Consider the following 18,905-nt stretch of genomic DNA (forward strand, 5'->3'; position numbering starts at 1 on the left):
TGAGGCCTAAACCACAAAGAAGAAAGAAAATCCCGGAGCGTTTCTTCACTGAATTGAAGGAGACTGAGGAACAGTTGGAAAAATGTGTGGAGTCCGAATGAACCGTCTTTATTTGTGGCTGCTCGTTGGGAAACCACTCTTACACTCTAATCCTGTTTCATCTGCTGTGTAGAAGTCACCCCCCCCCCCCCTTGTTTCGTTCAGCACAGCAGCCGTCAGAGAGGTTCATCCCTCCCTCTGGAGTAGGAGTGTTTCTGATTAGTCTGCCATGTGGCCATTATTCTCAAAATAAGACCCACCGCAAAAAAATATACACCCCTCATCACGCCTAATCTCAAAGAGCCACAGTGGCCGGTAACTCAATCCACACTCAGCGATTTCCACTCATGCAAACAAATCCACGATGGTCGGAAAAGATGGCACGCTCTAAGTTGTGGGCTGAAATCCTTGGAAGTCGCATGCTAGACGAAGCTAAACAAATTACTGTCCCCACAAAGAGAAGATTTGAAGTTTGATGGACCTGTTACTTATTGTTGTTGCTTCTAGTTTTTTGGAGCATTTATCATTCCTAAGATTCTCTATTTACAACAAATGTAAGGAAAGATAAGTTGTCTTTACGTTTAACTTCCTAGTTTGATGAAAGACAGAAAAAGACACTGAAGAGCCTCCACAGTCTATGAGATGTCAAAGCCTGAATAATAAGCTTTGCCATTGAGCACTTGAAGGCCTGGAGCCCTTCTGTTGTGGCAGCTGGACTTGCAGCGTCTTTCATTTGCAGCTGTTTTCTGGGTCTGTGTGTTTTTAATGTTGCATTGTTTACGCATTTGCAGCCTTACTGACAATGTTAATGAAGTTGTTTTAGCGTCAAAGTTCAAAGTTGTTCTAAATTTGTACATTTATTTCCCTTCTTATAAATTTACACATGGAGTCAGTCTCTCCAACATCTCCAGACCAGAGGCAAAGTTGTAAGTCTTCTTGGCTTAGATTTGATGACATTTCTTAAATTTTGCTGCAGTAGATCATTTTTATGTACACCAAGATTTGCTTCATGTGTCCTTTTAAGTGACTGTATTCTCAATCATTCCTCCGTCTTCCTTGCTCACCTCAACCGAATTTCTCACATCATCACATGTCTTTGGTGACAACTGTACATTATGTTGAACGTCCTGCTGACTTAATGGAACCTAACGACTGGGCAGAACTGCCAACACCGAAACCAAACGACTTCTCCAGATGGCAGAATGGTAAAATCAGTTTTCTTTAAAGCCTGCTGCTGGGCTGGTATATCGAAAAGGCGACAATGACTTTGACTGCTAATACAGAGTCATAAAAGCTGGTAATGATGGAGGGAGCCAAGCACGTTTAAATTTGAATGAGGCCCACTAAAAACTTGAGCCAGACATGTAAGAAACAGAGGAAGAATGTGAGAGAAATACTGACAGAGAAAAAAAAAGATGTAGGGCGAGAAGGGGTGATGGGTGTGTTTGCATCATCAGACTGTAAATATTAATGGACAAAGCCTTGGTGATGTCACCCATCTGTTACGGTAGGAAGCTCATCTCTGCTGTAAAAACTGACTTTTTTGAATGTGTTGTGTATGTGACTTCCAGGGCTCTTGGAGCCAGCCTCTAGTGGACACTCGATGAACTGCAGGATTTTGCACTTCCACATCGGCTTCATTTTACAGCACTGGAGGTTGCCAATGCAAATTTCCTTAAATGAACAAAACTAACATGTTAACATTAGAAGCCACTCAGTTTTCAATCACATACAGATACTTCTACAAACAAAGTTGGGTTTAAATCTATCTGATGAAGGAGGATGAAGTCATAAATTGGTCAACAAAACCAAACATCTGCAGCCCAGTGTCTTTCTCAGATCTTAGGTGGGCTCCTCTTTTGGTTCCTCTAGAGCAGATGTTTTTTTTTTCTTTCCTTCATGAAGGACAGTGAGCATGAAAGAACAGAGCTCTGCTGCTAATTCTGAGCCCAGAGAGGAAGGCGGGGTGGGGGGGCCTTTCTGAGTGAGCTGACATCTCTCTCATAATTAAAGGCCTCAGACTCTACATGTGGTCGCTCTGCGTGGAAGTGGCGAGAGGGAAAAGTTGTGTCAGAGAGACCGAGGAAGAGATGGGAGAGATGGAGGGAGAGTTTTCTCCAGTGATGAAGAGCTACGGTGGGAGCTAAAGTTCGAGAGCATAAATAAAGGAATGAGCAAACGCTAGACAAGTCTGTGGCAGAAACAACATGGTTGTCATAGAGTGAAACACGTCATACTTTCAAAACCAATGAATGAAAAATTGGTGATAAGCTGATATCAGAAGTTCCGCCCCTTCCTGATTTTTGGACTTTTTGTCTTTATTCCAGAGGACATGTGGACAAAAACCAGGGAGAGAGGGGAAGGACATGCAGGAAAGAAGCCACAGGTCGGACTTGAACCCGGGCTGTCCGCTATAGGACTATAGCCTCTGTACATGGGGCATGACCATCTGCACCCCTTGGTCAGTGAGGAAGAAGTGACATGGACATTTGCACAATGTTCCAAAAGTATTTTTTTCAACTATTTTGAACTGAGAGCGAATCAACCAAAAAAAGTTGGTGCTGAGGGCGTTTTGCACTGAAGATGGGTGCTGTCTGTGTAAAAAACAAACGAGGTTTGCAGACACAGGGCCTTATTGTTCAAAACCATAAGTTGCCAATTTTTCCGGAGGAAGAGGATGAATTATTGGACCCCACTCTTTCATTTCAGATAAAACTTTACTTCACATCACAAAAAAATAAAGTCAGAGAATTCAGGTTTAATACACACCGCTGTGCTTTGTTTAATCTATACAGGGAGTTTAAAGTGAACACAGTTAGCTCGTCTCCAAGGCAACGGAAAATAATGATGTAGCTTTGAAGAAAGATATCTACAAATGGAATGTGTGTATGTTTGGTTTCTTATCGTTTTATATTTACATCTGAGGTATCTTTGGTATAGCAACGGCAACGTATTAAAAAAAATATCCACATCAACACAAAGACATGCGGCATTTAGAAACATTAAATATTCATGAAATGTAAATATAAACGCAGTCCACGTAACACTGCTAATGATTCAAGAGAGATAGTGGTTTATCATGGAGTACGACATTTCTTTTAATGTCCTGTCGATTAAAAATGTTTTCCATTTTATATTTTAGTTTACAATGTCATGTAATAAATACATTTCTTTCATAAAAGAAGAACACATCTGTTGTATTTCATATCAACAGAGACTTTAAATATCAGCTTATTCTAGAAACACAGAAAGAAACGTTCAAATTATATTCAGAGGCAAATCTTTTTTTTGTTTTCCCTTTGGATCCTTGTTGCTTCAAAATTCAATTTGACACTTACATTAGTGACAGGTCAGACAATTAATTAATGGTGTATTGACTAAGCCAACTTTGGCAGCATCTTGTCCATGTTGGCTTCTTCTCCATAACAAAAAAATGAGAGTTGAGATGCTGCCTGTCAGGTTGAGTCTACTGAGGCAGAATCATCTCCCATCCCTGAGAAAGTTAACCCTGCAGAGGATCACAGTCATTTTCTCCAGAGGATTTTATTTTTGTTCTGAGGCCATGACAGGAATCTTCTCTGTTATTCCCACCCGAAGTCTTGTCCACTCATCTGGTAAAAGCGTTGGTTAAAGGGCCTGTAGAAGTCTCTGAGTCTCTGCAGCACCTCGGAGGAGATATCTGGATGGGGTCTGCCCTTTGACTTTCCAAGGCAGCGAGGTCTGCTGCTCCCCTCGGGCTTCTTCAAGCAGGGGAAGCCTTTGGTCTGGTTGAAATAAAAGTGTTTGTCCGATACGACCCTTTTCAGGCCCAGGAAATCCTGAACCCGACCCATCTCCCCGGCCGGATCGGACACCAGCCGCTCGCCGCTCACAAACAGAAAATGAGACAAGGGGAAGTGCTGGAGCCAGTTCTCCAGGTGTTTGGCGTAGAGGCCGATGCGTACGGCGCTCCACGTGGTGTCGATCAGACCACTGGAGGAGTTTTTTAAAGCCAGGCTCTGGAAGGAGGGAAGACCCGGGTTTTTGGACAGAGTCTGAGTGTAGTCAGAGACAGCCCGCGTCACAGGATCTCTGACCACCACGATGAGCTTGGTTTGGCAGTTCAAGGTGCAGAGACGACCCGGAGCCTCCTTCGTGACAAAGTAGCTGGGCGTCTTCTCCATGGTGATCTGGCCGTCGAGCGTCCGAGGCATCAGGGTCCTAAACGACAAGAAGAAAAAGGAATTCAGATTTCAAAAGCTGTAAGAACACTGCTGACTTATAACCATGACCATACTCAAGGTTTAGATGTTACCTGTAGGAATCAAACAGACACACTAAGTAAAGACTGAAAAGACAAAGTAGTAGACACACTGATTGGTCCCTAAAGTGACCACATTAAGGTGCTCTTTGGTGTTTTGAGTGGGCTGCGATTTTTGCATCTTCTGAAGTGGTCACTGTATGAGTAAAATGTGTGCTCCATTAAGTCAAAACTTTTGGAAAAGTTTCAGGAGCCACGTTTTGATCCCGACCAACTCTTTGGAATAACATCTGAATCTTTAGCTGATCTGATGCTTTTGTCCCCCAGCTGTGTTGTCTACTTTGTCTTTCTGCTGCTCAGTAATAACGTTGTTTCATCAGAATTATAAAAAAAAATAAAAATAAAAAAAAAGAGCTGCTTGCTTCTTCTAGAAATGATGTGAATGAGAAGCAGGAGAGTGAACAGAAACATTAATTTTGTGGACCAAACAACCAAAAAGATTCTTCTGAGTTTCACAGAGTTGAAGGTGACAGTTTCATCACTTTAAGCAACCCCTTTTTAAATTGTACAAAGTCTTGGACCAAATATTTACACGTGAAGAATGAGTAATGCACCTTAACAAAAACTTTGTGTCCTTTTTTTCCTTCATATTTTGTAAAACTGCACCATTAGGTTTCGCTTCAACCAATTCAACTTTGTCTTATAAAGCATGAAAGTGTCCATAGTCCCTCTTCACGGACTTCAGTAAAGAAGGAGAGATAATGTAAACACATTATAAACACAAAACCTTAAAGCAACCCCAGAATCTGTGATTAAAGCCTCTCACACCAGAGTGTGTTTATGTACGAGGGCTCCAGACGGCCTCACTGTAAGGCCTGTGCACCAGGACCGTACACTCCCCGCTCGCCTGATGAGTCAAAACCACAAAGCCTCAAGAACCACTTAACAGCTATTTCCCCTCCTCCTCCTCCTTCTTCCTGCAGGAGCAAAGTGTACCCCCCCTCGCCACCCTCACCTCCCCTGCGGATTACTACAACAACCCAAAACAGACCAAAACAAACCAAAATCTGCAGGAAGTGTAACCAGGCCGACAAACTGCTGAGCTCAGCTGCTGTGTCCAACATGTGGCTGCAATGTGGAGGGATGCTGAAGTATGCTACTATATTTTAGAGATTAATTTATCATATCACTTAACTGTATATCAATCTAAAGCTCTAATTGCTGATCTATGTAAAAAACGTCTCATTTTTGGTCTTAAACTTGTTTTGTTTGCCAGTTGTTTTCTTTAATACTGTACTGACTGTGTGCACCTGTTGTCCTATAAACTCTTTGAAAGCCCGCAGTCACACACTGCTTTCATTTCAGCTCTGTCTGGCACACAGGCATTGTGGGTAACGTGGTATTCAACAGATCCGGCATTTGTTCGTTTACATCAGACACTGACGGACTGCATGAGGCAGAACTGTGGTGGATTGGGGTTTCAGAAACAAATTGTTTTGCATGAGAATCAGACAATGAGCCATGTATGAAACAAGTAATTGTCTGTAGTTCATGTCACTGTGTTACTGGAAACAAAGAGCCTTCATGTGGCTTTCTGTATGTAGCCAGCAAGTAATGAGCCTGAGTGTGCTTTATTTGATTCAGATTGAAAATGTCAATGACACGAAGTCATCCAAAACCAAAGATCGCTGATGGACATCAAACGGAAAATGAGTTATTCTAGAAACATTCTCTGTGGTCTTAAACTGAGGGCCATGGTTTTTAAAAGGCAAAACATTTCATTTTAAAAGTAATGGCTCATTAGCAGTGACGGTTGGTGAATTATTCTCCACAGATGGGCTGGGGATGTACATCTTAATTCATTAGCTTGATGCTAACACATAATGGAAATTGCGATATGAGCGGCTAACAGAATTAGCATGAAGATGGCAGAAATTGAAAGATGTCAAATAGATTGTCTCACAAGTTAAGAGATGCTAAGTTAGTTTCAGAGCTCTTCTTCAGTCTGTGGAGTGACAGTTGGGTCATTGGTGAAAAGTTAGCGCTCTGTTGGCTGAATGATTTCAGGCTAAATGATCAGCAAATTAAGAGGGCGTGCCATGACCTGTCACTAATGTACATTACAGAAGTGATGGAAGAGGATGCTACAGTGCTTAGGCTGTAAAGAAAAAAAGCCTATTTAGAGATATAGTGTGTTTTTCTTGTAATATCAGATCTGGTTGCTATCTTAGGTTCCACCAGTATTTAAAACAATCTGTTGTAAGTCATATGAAGAATCATTTTCTCATATTTATAGTATAGGAAAGGGGAGACTTGGCCCTGCAAGTCCATTTATGCCAGCCATCCCTGCCAATTTGCACCATTGTTTATCATCTTAATCCTGCTGGTTTCCCCAAAATTGTCGAGCTAAAAGATTAAAACTGTACGTTAAAGTGATTTTATAAGAGATGTGCAAAGTGTGTGGCAAATGTAAGAAACTATTCAATCACTCTGCATTCAGGGTCCATGCTCATGACTGTGAGGAGTGACCCTGAATAAGTTTTAAGTTTCCTCTTTCACTTAAACGTAGAGACATTTCAATCCACTCCCATTAAATGATCCCCATAATAAAAGACCATTAATTGATTATTATCCAACTACAAGAGCTGCAAATGGCCCATCGCTGCCTGTCTGTCCCCTGTTTATCCGTGTCTGATCAATACGTCTGTCTCTATATGACGGATTGTTCTCTCTGTGTGTGTGTGTGTGAGTCAGTGCACATCACACAAACACACATACAAGCACAGAGGTGTCAGTGTTTACTGATGAGAATCTGAGCGTCTTTGCCCTCTCCTCTCTCTTACCCATACTCCTGGATTTGTCCTTCACTTCTTCACACAAGTGTCACTTCAGTAATTGACCATTAGTTTGTCTTTCCATATTCATGAATAGTTAATGAGTTGTGGTTGTTTTCCTCCCCTCTCTCCCCTGCTCCCTATCTCCCTCATCACAATTATCACACAATCAATATTCTCCATTTTCTGTCATAAATCTGATCCTGTGTGGTGTCAGGAGAAACTGTAAACAGGTCAAGGATGATTAATCTCACGTCAATTTTGTCATATATGTAAATCTGTTATATTATGCATGTTTCACAAATACAGAGCTCTCTTTTTACTTAAGGAAAGGGCCTTTAAGTTTACAGTTTTTGCACCAACATGTGCAGAAGTTACTCAGGGCATGAAGATGTTTTCTATTTAGGCTGGCTTTGGAAAGTGCTGCTGACTAGCCACATCAGCCTGGAACTCCCTGCTGCTTAGAGGATGTAACATATTTCTTCCCTGAAGTGCTTCAGCACTGATTACACTACTGATATGGCAGTCTGGATCAGAAGATTAAATACTGACTGAGGAAACAAGGATGTGGGCAAAAAACTTCCTGCCCCTGAGATTATGAGCTCTCCCGCTGAAGACCTGTAGCTACATCCCCCGTAGAGAGCGAACAAAAGGCATTCTGGAGAGAAAGAAGGGATGACTGTAAACGAAAATGATTCTAAAAAAATCCAATAATCATGTCATTTCAGTAATGAAAAACAGATCTTAAATTCCATTGGCTATTATACTTAAATTTTCTGGACCATCGGAGCCAAAGACCGTCTTTTGCATCTCCAGATGCTTTCATAGCTGAGACCAAATTAAAGAGGCAGTGGAAAAAGCAAGGCCATAAAAATGAGAGAGCAAGAGAGCAAACAACAAACTGAGTGAAAACATTTCCTAGCAGAGGAGTACAGGAGGAGCCTGAGGGGCCACATACAGGCCGTCAAATAAGACAGGATGAGTGTGGGAACTTCAATTTACGCCTTCATGCCTGGTTGAAACATGAACTGTTTTCACACATGCAAACCCGAAAAATTCAAGACATTTTTGGGACTGGCTGCTTGAAAACCTTCCTGACTTGCCTGTTCACACATGCACCTCACAGCGGGGGAGACTTGTCCTGTTGAGCGGACACAGCAACAGCTTCCAACACTATAATGAGTATATGTATTAGAATAATGCTACGTAGTATATTCTCATTTTCAATGAGTGATGGCAAAGAACATAATTACAAGAAGGAACGAGTATGAGGCAGTTTGACTACATGCAGGACGATAGCAGCGGTTGCATAAACATCCTCACCCCGGACTGCTTGCTGGCAGGGAATAGTCCTGAATATTTCCTCATCACAGTTTCAAGCAGAAATTGTACTAAGGAGCAGCCTCGAAAAAATCGGTGTGAAAAATCCAGCTGTTAACGTTCACACATGTAGCTCACCCCGAAAATTTCTGGAAATTTCACATGCAGAATTGAGTGCATGTGTGAAAAAAAACCATGATATTTTCCTATGAAAAGCAAACAAAACAACAAAACATTTATTACATTTTAGCATGTTCAATGTGTGTTTGCAGTCGTAATGTCTTGTTGTCACAGTAGGTGGCATACTCACTATGGTGTATGGTGACGGTACAAGTAGAGGAAGAGATAACCAATGGCAGGTGAGCAGCCAACCTTGGGAGGTGCACAGTTTTTGACCGCCGTTTTTATGTGTAGCGTGGCCTCAACATTGAGCCTGTTTGTTTGCATTCAAGTTATACTGGATTAGTCTATGTAGCTGACCTGAGGCTTTATATTAATGGACCCGTTTTAGTACGATTGCACGTTTGCACGTTTGTGGACTGAGTCATTGCCACGCCACTCGGAAGAGTCAATTAAGAAAAGTATGGTAGGCTAGCAGCCCCTCAGTGGCTTATAGGTTTGTTTTGATTAACATAATCAAGTCAGTACAACAACAATGACCTTCCCAAAGTTCAAGAGCAGGAAAAAAGAGCAGTTTCCATAAAGGGTATGACATTTTAGGAACATTGCTCATGTGGTTTCTATAGTGGATTTGTTTAAGATGTATACCTAGTTTGACCTTTAGTGCTGCAGACAGGAGCTTTGGATTAAACAGATTTAAATTGAACAGGTATTCAACCTCTCGTCTAATTCCAGTTAAAAGGAAATAGCTGTGTTTCCCAGGATGTCAAACTATTGGTTAAGTGTAATCTTGTTGGACTACAGTTAATAAAATCATGAATTTTCACTGTGACAGAACGTTATCACGTCACTGCATCTGTTGTTGTGATAATACAGTGGACCCTGCACACACTAAAGAAGTCATCATTGCCTGCAGGATATGAAGGCTGCACACCGCCGTGCTGTCTACATGTTCTTTGTCTGATCAGAAACCTGAGTGAAGCGACGAGGCCTCAAAATGTCATGGATGCCGATGTTGGAAAAACACAACTATCATGTATGAAGAAAAAAAAAAAACTTTGCCTGGAGGATGTGCTTGAGACGGAGCAAAGTTTTAAACAATATCTCACAAAAGTTAGTGACACATACGCACAGTAAACTCGCAAAACACTTTTGCAAGTGACAGCCTGGAGGTGAATTTTCCGACGCTTTAGGGACACGCAGAGAGACAAAGTAAATGGTTCGATCCCTCTAGGAAACCAAATGAATGAATGGGGAAAAAAAAGACTTCTCCCACCCACAGGCTCTAAATATATTGTCATCAAATTATTTTTTCATATGAATAATGATGCCGTAATGGAGGCGGAGGAGGCTTTTCTCAACAGGAGGCTGCTGAAGTGCTTCACTTCCACACGGTGTTTTGCATGATCGTCTTTGGTGGTTTGCAGCAGGAAACAAATGCAACGATTTTGAGCGTGTGCTTGTTTATGTGTGTGAAGCAGTGGTTGGGATGGGTTGAGGGTAAAATCTTGCAGAATGGTGTGTGTTGTGGGCGGCCTCTGTATAAAGACATGAAACAGTTTTTGTTGGTCAGGGACAAAAGGATCAATTTGTAAGATATCGACTGAATTAAATCATAAAATGACCTTCCTATAATATCAGACATTAAGGAAACATGCTATGTTGAAGTGCTGGCTTCTCTGACAATAACACAGCAGCCAGTATGTCCTCCTTCTGTTGGTCCTTTACTTTACTATTAGTCAAACTCTTTAAGTGTTAACTGGATTCATTTTTTTTTAACATCACCAACATTTCCATTATTTAAATTCCATTGGCTCCTTCCTGCTGTTTTTACTTTGTTTTATTCTTCTCTGGAAATGGCAGCGAAACTGAGCATGACTACCAACTATCTGAAACATTTCATGTTGGCCAACTGAAACAAACCATTATTTTCTTCACACAGTATTTTCCTCACCAGCTCAGAGCCGTCCGGAGCTCCAACGACACGACTGAAACCTCCCAGAGAATTTCACAGGCGTCTCTTAATGCACCACAAATTATTATAATCTCAGCCATATGGGGTGTGACTCTGGGCCTTTTTCAATCCTCATAACACCACCTAGACCCGACCCCAGCCAAAGAACCCAACAGCATTAAAACACAATACAGCTCAAAACTACAGAGACCACTTCCTGGTCTGTTGCACCAATCAGCCGCGTTCAGCTTCTTCACTAAGGGCTTCGAGGAGCGACAAGGAACAAGATGTCGGGTTTGTATTTCGATGTTTAAGGTACGAAGAAATACACAAGAGGTCTTAAAAAATGTTTGTTTTCATGAGGATGTCAAAAAAATGAAACATTATTGATGATTAAATTAAATATCAATTCTGTTCCAGAAGAAAATGTATCAGGAAAAGCAGGTTTTATGGCATTTATCGTCTTTGATGGTCATATTTTTAATCTAACAAAATTAAAACAACTGACTTCTGATAACTGATCATTCATAATAAACTTAAAACACCACTTTCCTTCACTCTGATTTAAAGCGGAAATCATCCCTTCATTTCTAATTCTAAAGTCGGTTTTCTATGGACCCACATGATCCCTCCTTGCCCTTGAATTGCTGCCCTTATAGGATTTACACTAAGATTTAATAGCAATCCAATCAGAGGTGGCCTTTGGTGTCAAGACTGTAGGTCAGCCAATCGACAAGCTTTCAAAATATTGATGGCGCTTGTGTGGACTGGTGTTGTTTTTTCAAATAGAAATGCAGAAATTACCTTTTTTTATGAATCAAGCATTCATAGGGAGCCTCATCAGTTGGTTTCTAAAAGTTGTGTAATGATAAGTATGAGCTCCATGCACATTTAGTTTATAACAACAACTGCTTGTTCTTCTATAAGACAACAACGTCATCAAGTAACAATAAAAAAAACAAGACTTAATGCGTGGATTACTCATTCCACCACGTCATGGTGACAAAGCCGCGACAATCAGAACCATTGTAGCGTGGAAAGCGGAGGGTTTTCTCTTTCCTGCGGTGGCTCTCAAGTCTCATATGAAACTCATCACTACATGAAGTCCCCTTAAAGCCATTAAAAACAACAAGAACACAGAAAATTCATTAAAGCTTTGCCTCATTCTGACTGCACTATTTCGTGGCTTTTCCATTCCCGTAATGGGCTCGGATGCTCACATGCAAAAGAGGCAGACCGGCTGGAGAGGACGGAGTGACTGCATCAGATAAAAAGAAAATGGAAAACACTCATGAATGTGGTCTAAGTTTGTCTCAGACGATAATGCTGGAACAACATGCATGAGAGGGCAATGATGTGTCTGTGAAATGTCTCCAGTGTGCAGGTTGTCAGCAGATACTTAATGTAAGGGTCTCATTTGTTGTTAGAAATGCTGGAGTGTCCTCTGCAAAGCCTTTGTTTTCATTTATTTTGTTTTTTTGTCCTGATTATACGAACCTAACAGATTTATTTGTAACATACATAACACCACGCTGCCATCAAATGTAACATGAATATTCAATACGTGATGGTTTCATCACTCGCTGTAGAGAACATACAGACGGATGAAGACCTGCTCTCTTTTAGGGCTTTCACACTTGCAGAATTCCTGAAAAACTTCTGATATTTCCAGGAGGAGCTGCATGTGTGAACGCAAACAGCCACAATTTTTCACTCGGACTTCACCCGGAGTTTCTCCTGCCAGACCCTGAGTATTTTTTCCGCAGCAAGTCGAAGTGAGCTGATGTGAGAACGCAGCAGGATATTCTCTGGCGAATTCACCTCGAGCCAATGGGAGGGGGGAAGTGACGTTTATATACTGTGACTGGAGTCAGTGCATTGACTGTCTGCCCACAACCGCTACGATCTCAGCGCATGTAAATAAACAGCTGCATTAGATTTTTTGTTCATCAGTTAGTTGTTCTCCGTTTTTCTTGACATTGTGATTCCGCCGAACAACAAGTAGCATTGATATAAAGACAAAAACTCTCATTATAGCATCATAAAGCAGACTCAGTTGCTCTTTTTTTTGATGTCACCTATTACCTTGGGAAACCCTGCCCCCCCCCCCCCATTACATTCCTCCACACATATCAAACCACTCCCTCCATCCTTTCCCTACACACTTCCACTCCGTTTGCGCGCTTGCATCGAGGGCCTGCCACACCGAGCGCTGCCCAAAACCTCTGAGGGTGGAGTCGGAGGGTGGAGTCGGAGTGGGTTGTTAAACCTTCCAACAGCGAGTGTGCATCGATGCTGGCTTAGTGAACAGGTGTAACACATTTTATTGTTCGTAATGTGTTATACATTGTCTTGAAACTTGTAATGGTTGGGCTATTCTTTTGCAGGACATGAAGTTATTATAAAAAAAGCTGATCAATCATCAAAGTCATACAATTATGGCATAATGATTAACAATTTTGAGATTCTCATATTGATTCCGGCTGATATACAAGGATGCAAAGGTCATGCAGAACAGGAGGGTCGATAAATTCATAATAAAATGTAGGTTGATCGGTGCTATACTGAGATTAAATTAATGATCCTGTGGAATATTTACATCTGTGAGTTTATAGAAAAATGAACCTGTCGACCCTGAAAGCTGCAGCTGAAGCGCCGGGAACTTCAACGAGATATCATGTCAAAGCTCAAGGCTGCTTTTCAGAGCCTACAGCAGTCTTTTGTACGCGTGTGTGTGTGTGTGTGTGTGTGTGTTTGTGTGTTTCCAGATGTGACAGTTGGTTGAACCCTCTGCTCACTGACAGGCAGGTGAAGGAGCACTTGTTGGTTCCACATGGATAAGTTTTGGCTGTCACTGTAACTGACCCACACACTCACACACGCGCACACACACACAGATACACACGCAAACACCACACACTCCACTACGTGTGTGTGTGGGTCACTGCAGATGACAGCACACAGATTTCTCCCAGTTTCTCAGCTTCAGCGACAACAGGAGGAATCATCTTACAGTGATTTCAGTCGGGTCACGTTACTGCTGCCTCTGTTATTGTTGTGTTCATACTTCAATCTCTCACCCCTCTTTTTTCATCCATTCAGATTAGGAAGAAAGGATTAAAAAGAAATAAAAGACGAAAATTTGAAGTGGATCACAGACACTATAACCGCCTGTCCTGCAGTCTTGTAAATGTCACATATAAATCAATACTTGTAAATGCTGAGAGGTTTGCTCATAATGATTTTAAAGCCAATTCTAGCTACAGAAACGATTTGGCATCACAGGAGAATTCAACATTGTACACAGACTTTTTTCTTCTTCTGTTTTCTTGATGTTTAACTTAACTAAATGTAAGTCTTCTTACATAAACCATGTTAATCAATTTAAAGTTGACAAAGGGTCTATCTTATTTCTTTGCTGATTTTGTCCTTTTGGTGGTGTTTTGCACAGTCAAAAGCATCGCTGGTTGTGATATTCACAGTGGAAAATGGCAAAAAATAAAAAGACTGTTTCTACAGCGGGCTGTACCTCGCCTCATCTGACGGCATTAAAAAAAAACACAGTACATAACTGACCAGTCTTGTCACGCATTGTCTCATTTGCTTTTGTTCTATAGAGGATTTTCTTTTTTTCTTTTTTTTTCAAAACCAGCTTAAACTCCTCATAGGAGCTTTAAAAACAACTATTTTGATAATTAATTAATCTTTACGACATTATTTAAAGCAAAAGATGAAATAATTGTTGATCATGTTTCTTAAAATCTAATGATTTAGTTGCCTTCTTTGTCATGTTAAAAATAGATAACTGCATTTTTATTCATTAAATTGAAAAAACAAAACAAGCATTTTCAAGATGTCACCTAAGATACATAATCTTAATTCACAGAGAAATAATTAGTAGATTGATTGCATATTTTAAAAAAAGATACATTTCAAACCTTATTATGACTGAAGTTAATTTTACAGACCATGTTAGTGTGGCTGCTATCACAGCTTTACTGCAGCAGTGACAGCAACACATGAAAACATGCCAACTCTGCCACATGTATTAGGACTTAAAGACATTAAAATAAAAGAATGAGAAGAAGTGAAGCTACATGAAAGGGGGGAAGTTGGGGGGATGAGAAGGTTGGATAAAAGGAGACAGAAGAATCTGGAAAGAAGGAAGAAAGCAGTAAAGAAAGACAGCAAAGGAGAGAAAGTTTTGAAGAAGAAGGGTGCAAACGTGTGTGCATGTGGTGCATGTGTGTGTTTATGAGAAATTAGAGAGGAAGCTTAGCAGCAGGCTAAAATGAAAGTGTTTCCATGTGTCCTATCTTCTCGTTACAAACACGGCCAATGTTTTATTTTAGACATAAATTAAGTTGGATTTATTTTAACATTGCATTAAATCTATCATGCAGATCAATTGTTTCTTTTTTTTTGCACATTAAATGCTCACAGGTCTGAAATAGTTTTCTGACTCATGATGAGGCGTTTAAACGTAAGCTGGGACCTTCTCCAGGAGCTTGAGGGACATCTGGAGATGATCAGGACCAGCTTCATCCAGACCTTAATCCCTCTTCTTCAGGATCTGAACTCGACCTTAATTACAGCTCGGATCAGCACAAATCAGCTGCTGTCAGATCTAAAGTAGCCCGTGAACTTTTAATGTGCCTAAAACCATAAAACGTTTTTCTTTGTGCAGCGATTACCCAACATGAATTAAGTGAATCAGGCCGGGTTTTATCCTTTTAGCGTGTCAAATATAAAGGAATATTCACTGTGATGTTTTCTCACTCAGAACAAGGTGGGGATGTTAATAAAGGATGTCATGTTGAAGTGTATAGATGCTGTTTAGACGACTGTCAGGATGATGAACGGCTCCATGGAGACCTGCTCACGCCTCTTCATCTACAGTGCAGCGTGCAGGGAGAATATCGGCATTTTTAGTGATCTGAATTTCAGTCTGTTGGTGAATGGATGTCTGCAGCTTATTGGCAGGTGACATCAGCACTTCTGCAGGTGATCTGACCCTACAGGCTGCCATACATCATCTGAGATAGCATGAAAAGATAGATAGATAGATAGATAGATAGATAGATAGATCTTTCAAGGAAAATCTAGAGAATGCAATTCTACGGAAGCACTGAGCAGACATTTATCAATACATTTTGATTTAACTCCAAAAAATGTTCTTGTTCTCTCTAGATCTTAGCTAACATATCTCTTTATTTTAAGATAATAACGCTGGTTTCCCATAATGACAAGTTCATTTCTCAAGAATGAAATTATCCTGTTATCACAAGGAAACCAGCATTATCCCAAGGTAATGGGTTGAGACTTGAGACAATAAGTTGACTTATTGAGTTGAGAGCTCAAGAAACTAACTAAAATGTACTAATTTTACAGGAAAATTTTGTTAAATTAAAATGTTTGATGCATGTCCCCTTCGGGCTTCCGTACAATCCAGTTGTTGAACTTTTTGGGGGGTGATTTTGGCAAAAATAACGTAATGTTGTTGTGAATATCTCTGATTACAATTCTTCCTTGTGGGAATACAGTTTTGACATGGACGAGAGGAAAATCAGGACACACGTACGCAACACGACTAACCCACAGTTACGCCAAATGCAGAGTGAAACAGGGTGCAGACAAAGTTGTAAGGAGACATCAGGCTTAGGGTGAAGCAAGGCAGTAATAAGAATGATGATTGTCAATCTAGCAGTGGTTATAAAAGGTTAGAGCAAATATTAAAAACTCTTATTATCCCGTGTGCCTTTATTTGAAATACTACTTAAGTTACAATTTCCTGTGTGGTTTCAAAGGTCTTTGTTTTGCTGCAATTACTGAGGCAAAATATAAACCAAACTAGCGTGTGCTTGTGTCTATGTGTGCTTGTGTGTTCCCTACCTGTACCACTCCAGTCCTCTGTCATAAAACCTGTCGAAGAAGTGAGGCTCCGCGCCGACCGCCCTCACGTCCGGGTGGATGCGCAGAAACTCCAGCAGCGCGCGGGTTCCTCCTTTCTTCACGCCGATTATAATCGCCTGCGGGAACCTTTTGGTCCCGAAAGTGTTGGAAACGGGCATGCCGCTGCTCGGGGCGCTCCCCTTGTCGCTGAGAGGAGGCAGCTGTCCAGGCGCGTCCACCTGCCCTGCGTCCGTGGAGGATGCCACTGTGCGGTTCCGAAGAGCTGGCGCGTCGGGGAGGAGGCGCGCCGGAGGTCGCAGGTCGTCCAGGACGCTGCGATGATCGTCCAAAACGTCATACTCCAAAGCTTGCTGTCTGTATAAAGTCCTCGGAGCGGAATCGCAGAATCCGGTGAGGCAGTAGAAGAAATAGGTGAAGATCAGGACCATGGTAAAAAACACGGAGACTTTGGACAGCACCTTTCCAAAGTTGAACCTGACTCTGCAGCCACTACATCCCATGAGTTGATCTCCTGCTCAGTGCCAAAGAGCCGAAACGGAGACAGCATGCTTCTTCTTCCTACATTGATCGGAGTTAAACTTTTGATTTTATCTCCCAGAACCTGTTGCGCAAAAGTCATGCACCACACTGAGAGCGTCCGGCACACTGGACACGTCCGTCATAATATTTGCCTCTTTTTTGTCTGGAAACAACAGAAATAATCCCTTATTGATGGAGAAAGTTTTGTCATTAAACACGAAAAGTTATTTGGAGTCAGGTGAGACTTCCAGCCTGCTGCATCTGTTCACTGTGAGGTCTACTAATCTCTCATTCAAGGTTTCTCCTCTGTTTTCCTACGCCCATTTCTTACTCCACCCCTCCCTCCTCATGCTACACATAAACAAGCCTACATATAGAGGCTCTGCTTGTCGTTGGTGTTTATGGCAAACATGTGTATGTATTATTCCTGTTTATAAGGAATTACGCATTATTTAAATACATTTTCACAGTAAAATCATTTGATGCACAAATATTTGGAAACACTGCTTATTCTTGTTTTTCCAACTGTGATTTTAAGTCAAAGTCCAATGTAGAAGCAGGAGTTAAGGACTTCTAAATAATTTGTTCCACTTTTTGCAATAGAAGTGGACATATAGAACTTATTCCTACCGGTGGTGTACAAATGTGAGCAGACCCCGCAGAGGACAAGCCTCCTTGCCCCTTTGAACCCGTGTGATAGATGTCTCAGTCAGCTCTGTGAAGAAGAGACGCCCTGAGGACGTCCATCCAAAACCTCTTGTACTCTCTCTGCACCCTGAGAGCCAACACTGAACCAACAAGAAAAGCCGACATAGTGACACGTCTCCTACACAAACCTGCACAACAATAGGCCTGAAGTGAGGGGGGGGGGGGGGGGGCATAAATACAGTATCTGAGGCTGAGTGTGTCATCTTTGGGGCTGTGCAGGAAGGATCTTCTCTGAGATATTTCCCCCCTGACTTTGGAAAGCTGGAGCAGGTGTAGAGTTTCTTCTGGCAAAGAGACAGAGTTCAGACTTTGAACTTGACTAACATACCGAGCAGCTGTATGAAAGGATGAGGGGATGGAAAGAGAGAGGTGAGGGGAGGCTGAGATAATCCGTCTGAGAAAAAGGTGCACAAATACTCGCACACCTGGGGCACAGTGCCGTTCAGACAGAGCTAATCAGAGGTGCTTTGCTCAAGTAGAGTAGCAGATACTTGTATGAAAAAAGACTTTTGTAACAGTTAAATTAACCTTCATACAGGAAAAAGAATATATGCCCACCTTAGTCAAAGCCATGAAAAGATGTTAAAGAGTGAAGACCTGAGCTTTTTTTCTCTTCTTAAGGTGATAGTTTTTGAAAAATGGGGACCAATAACATAAACAGCAAACACGCACACAACCAATAGTTACCGTTTACGGCTAAATCCATTGTCTTGTAAACGGGGACTTTCGTTGATCTTCGTTCGACAATCAAGTTCTCTGTGTGTTTGTGTCTTAATTCCAAGGTGTGTTTTTGTTGTCAATTTAATTTTGTTGCACACATAAGAGTACCATTCATTTGTGTTTATCTGAAAAGAGAAAAAAATGATCGTACATCCCAGACAGTCCAAACAATTGTGTGAGTAAATCTCAACTTTTTAAAAGCCTGTGATTGCACTTCACTTCCTCTGAGATGTTGGAAAATAAAGGCTCCTAAAACAAAGGTCCGTGGATATACTGACATGACCCAGGCAAATATAGAATAATGATATGTCTTGAGGGACAAACAGCCATTGTAAATCCATCCAAAGAGAGAGGCCAGTCTGGCACTGAGGAATTCACAGCTTTGGAAATGAGCGTGTGCTCGGTAAAGCGGGCAGATTCAGTCAGAATGAGGTCAGGATCCGGGTTTTGCTTTCATCAGACTTCTTATTTGCTTTTCCCTCGTGCTAATTGCTCTAGCTGGAGTTATACTGACAGGTCTGGACGCAGAAATATAAAC

The 18,905-nt window shown here is 41.4% G+C and overlaps 1 protein-coding gene across 1 annotated transcript; it reads right to left on the reverse strand.

Annotated features, from left to right (window-relative positions):
- Positions 1-2,790: 2,790 nt before the first annotated feature.
- On the reverse strand, positions 2,791-17,230 carry LOC132995449 (heparan sulfate glucosamine 3-O-sulfotransferase 6-like). Its single transcript, XM_061065439.1, has 2 exons — positions 16,400-17,230; positions 2,791-4,239 (listed from the first exon to the last, which is right to left on the reverse strand). The coding sequence occupies exons 1-2, from the start codon at positions 16,918-16,920 to the stop codon at positions 3,621-3,623; spliced, it is 1,140 nt and encodes a 379-aa protein (XP_060921422.1). The 5' UTR covers positions 16,921-17,230; the 3' UTR covers positions 2,791-3,620.
- Positions 17,231-18,905: the final 1,675 nt, after the last annotated feature.

The sequence above is a fragment of the Labrus mixtus genome, chromosome 20 (assembly GCF_963584025.1).
Source record: "Labrus mixtus chromosome 20, fLabMix1.1, whole genome shotgun sequence".
In the NCBI taxonomy this organism is placed as follows: domain Eukaryota; kingdom Metazoa; phylum Chordata; class Actinopteri; order Labriformes; family Labridae; genus Labrus; species Labrus mixtus.

Coding starts and splice junctions, on each gene's coding strand:
- LOC132995449 (XM_061065439.1), bottom strand. CDS start 16,920: ATGGGATGTAGTGGCTGCAGAGTCAGGTTCAACTTTGGAAAGGTGCTG. Junction 4,240..16,399: donor AGAGGACTGGAGTGGTACAG/GTAGGGAACACA, acceptor CTTGTCGTTTAG/GACCCTGATGCCTCGGACGC.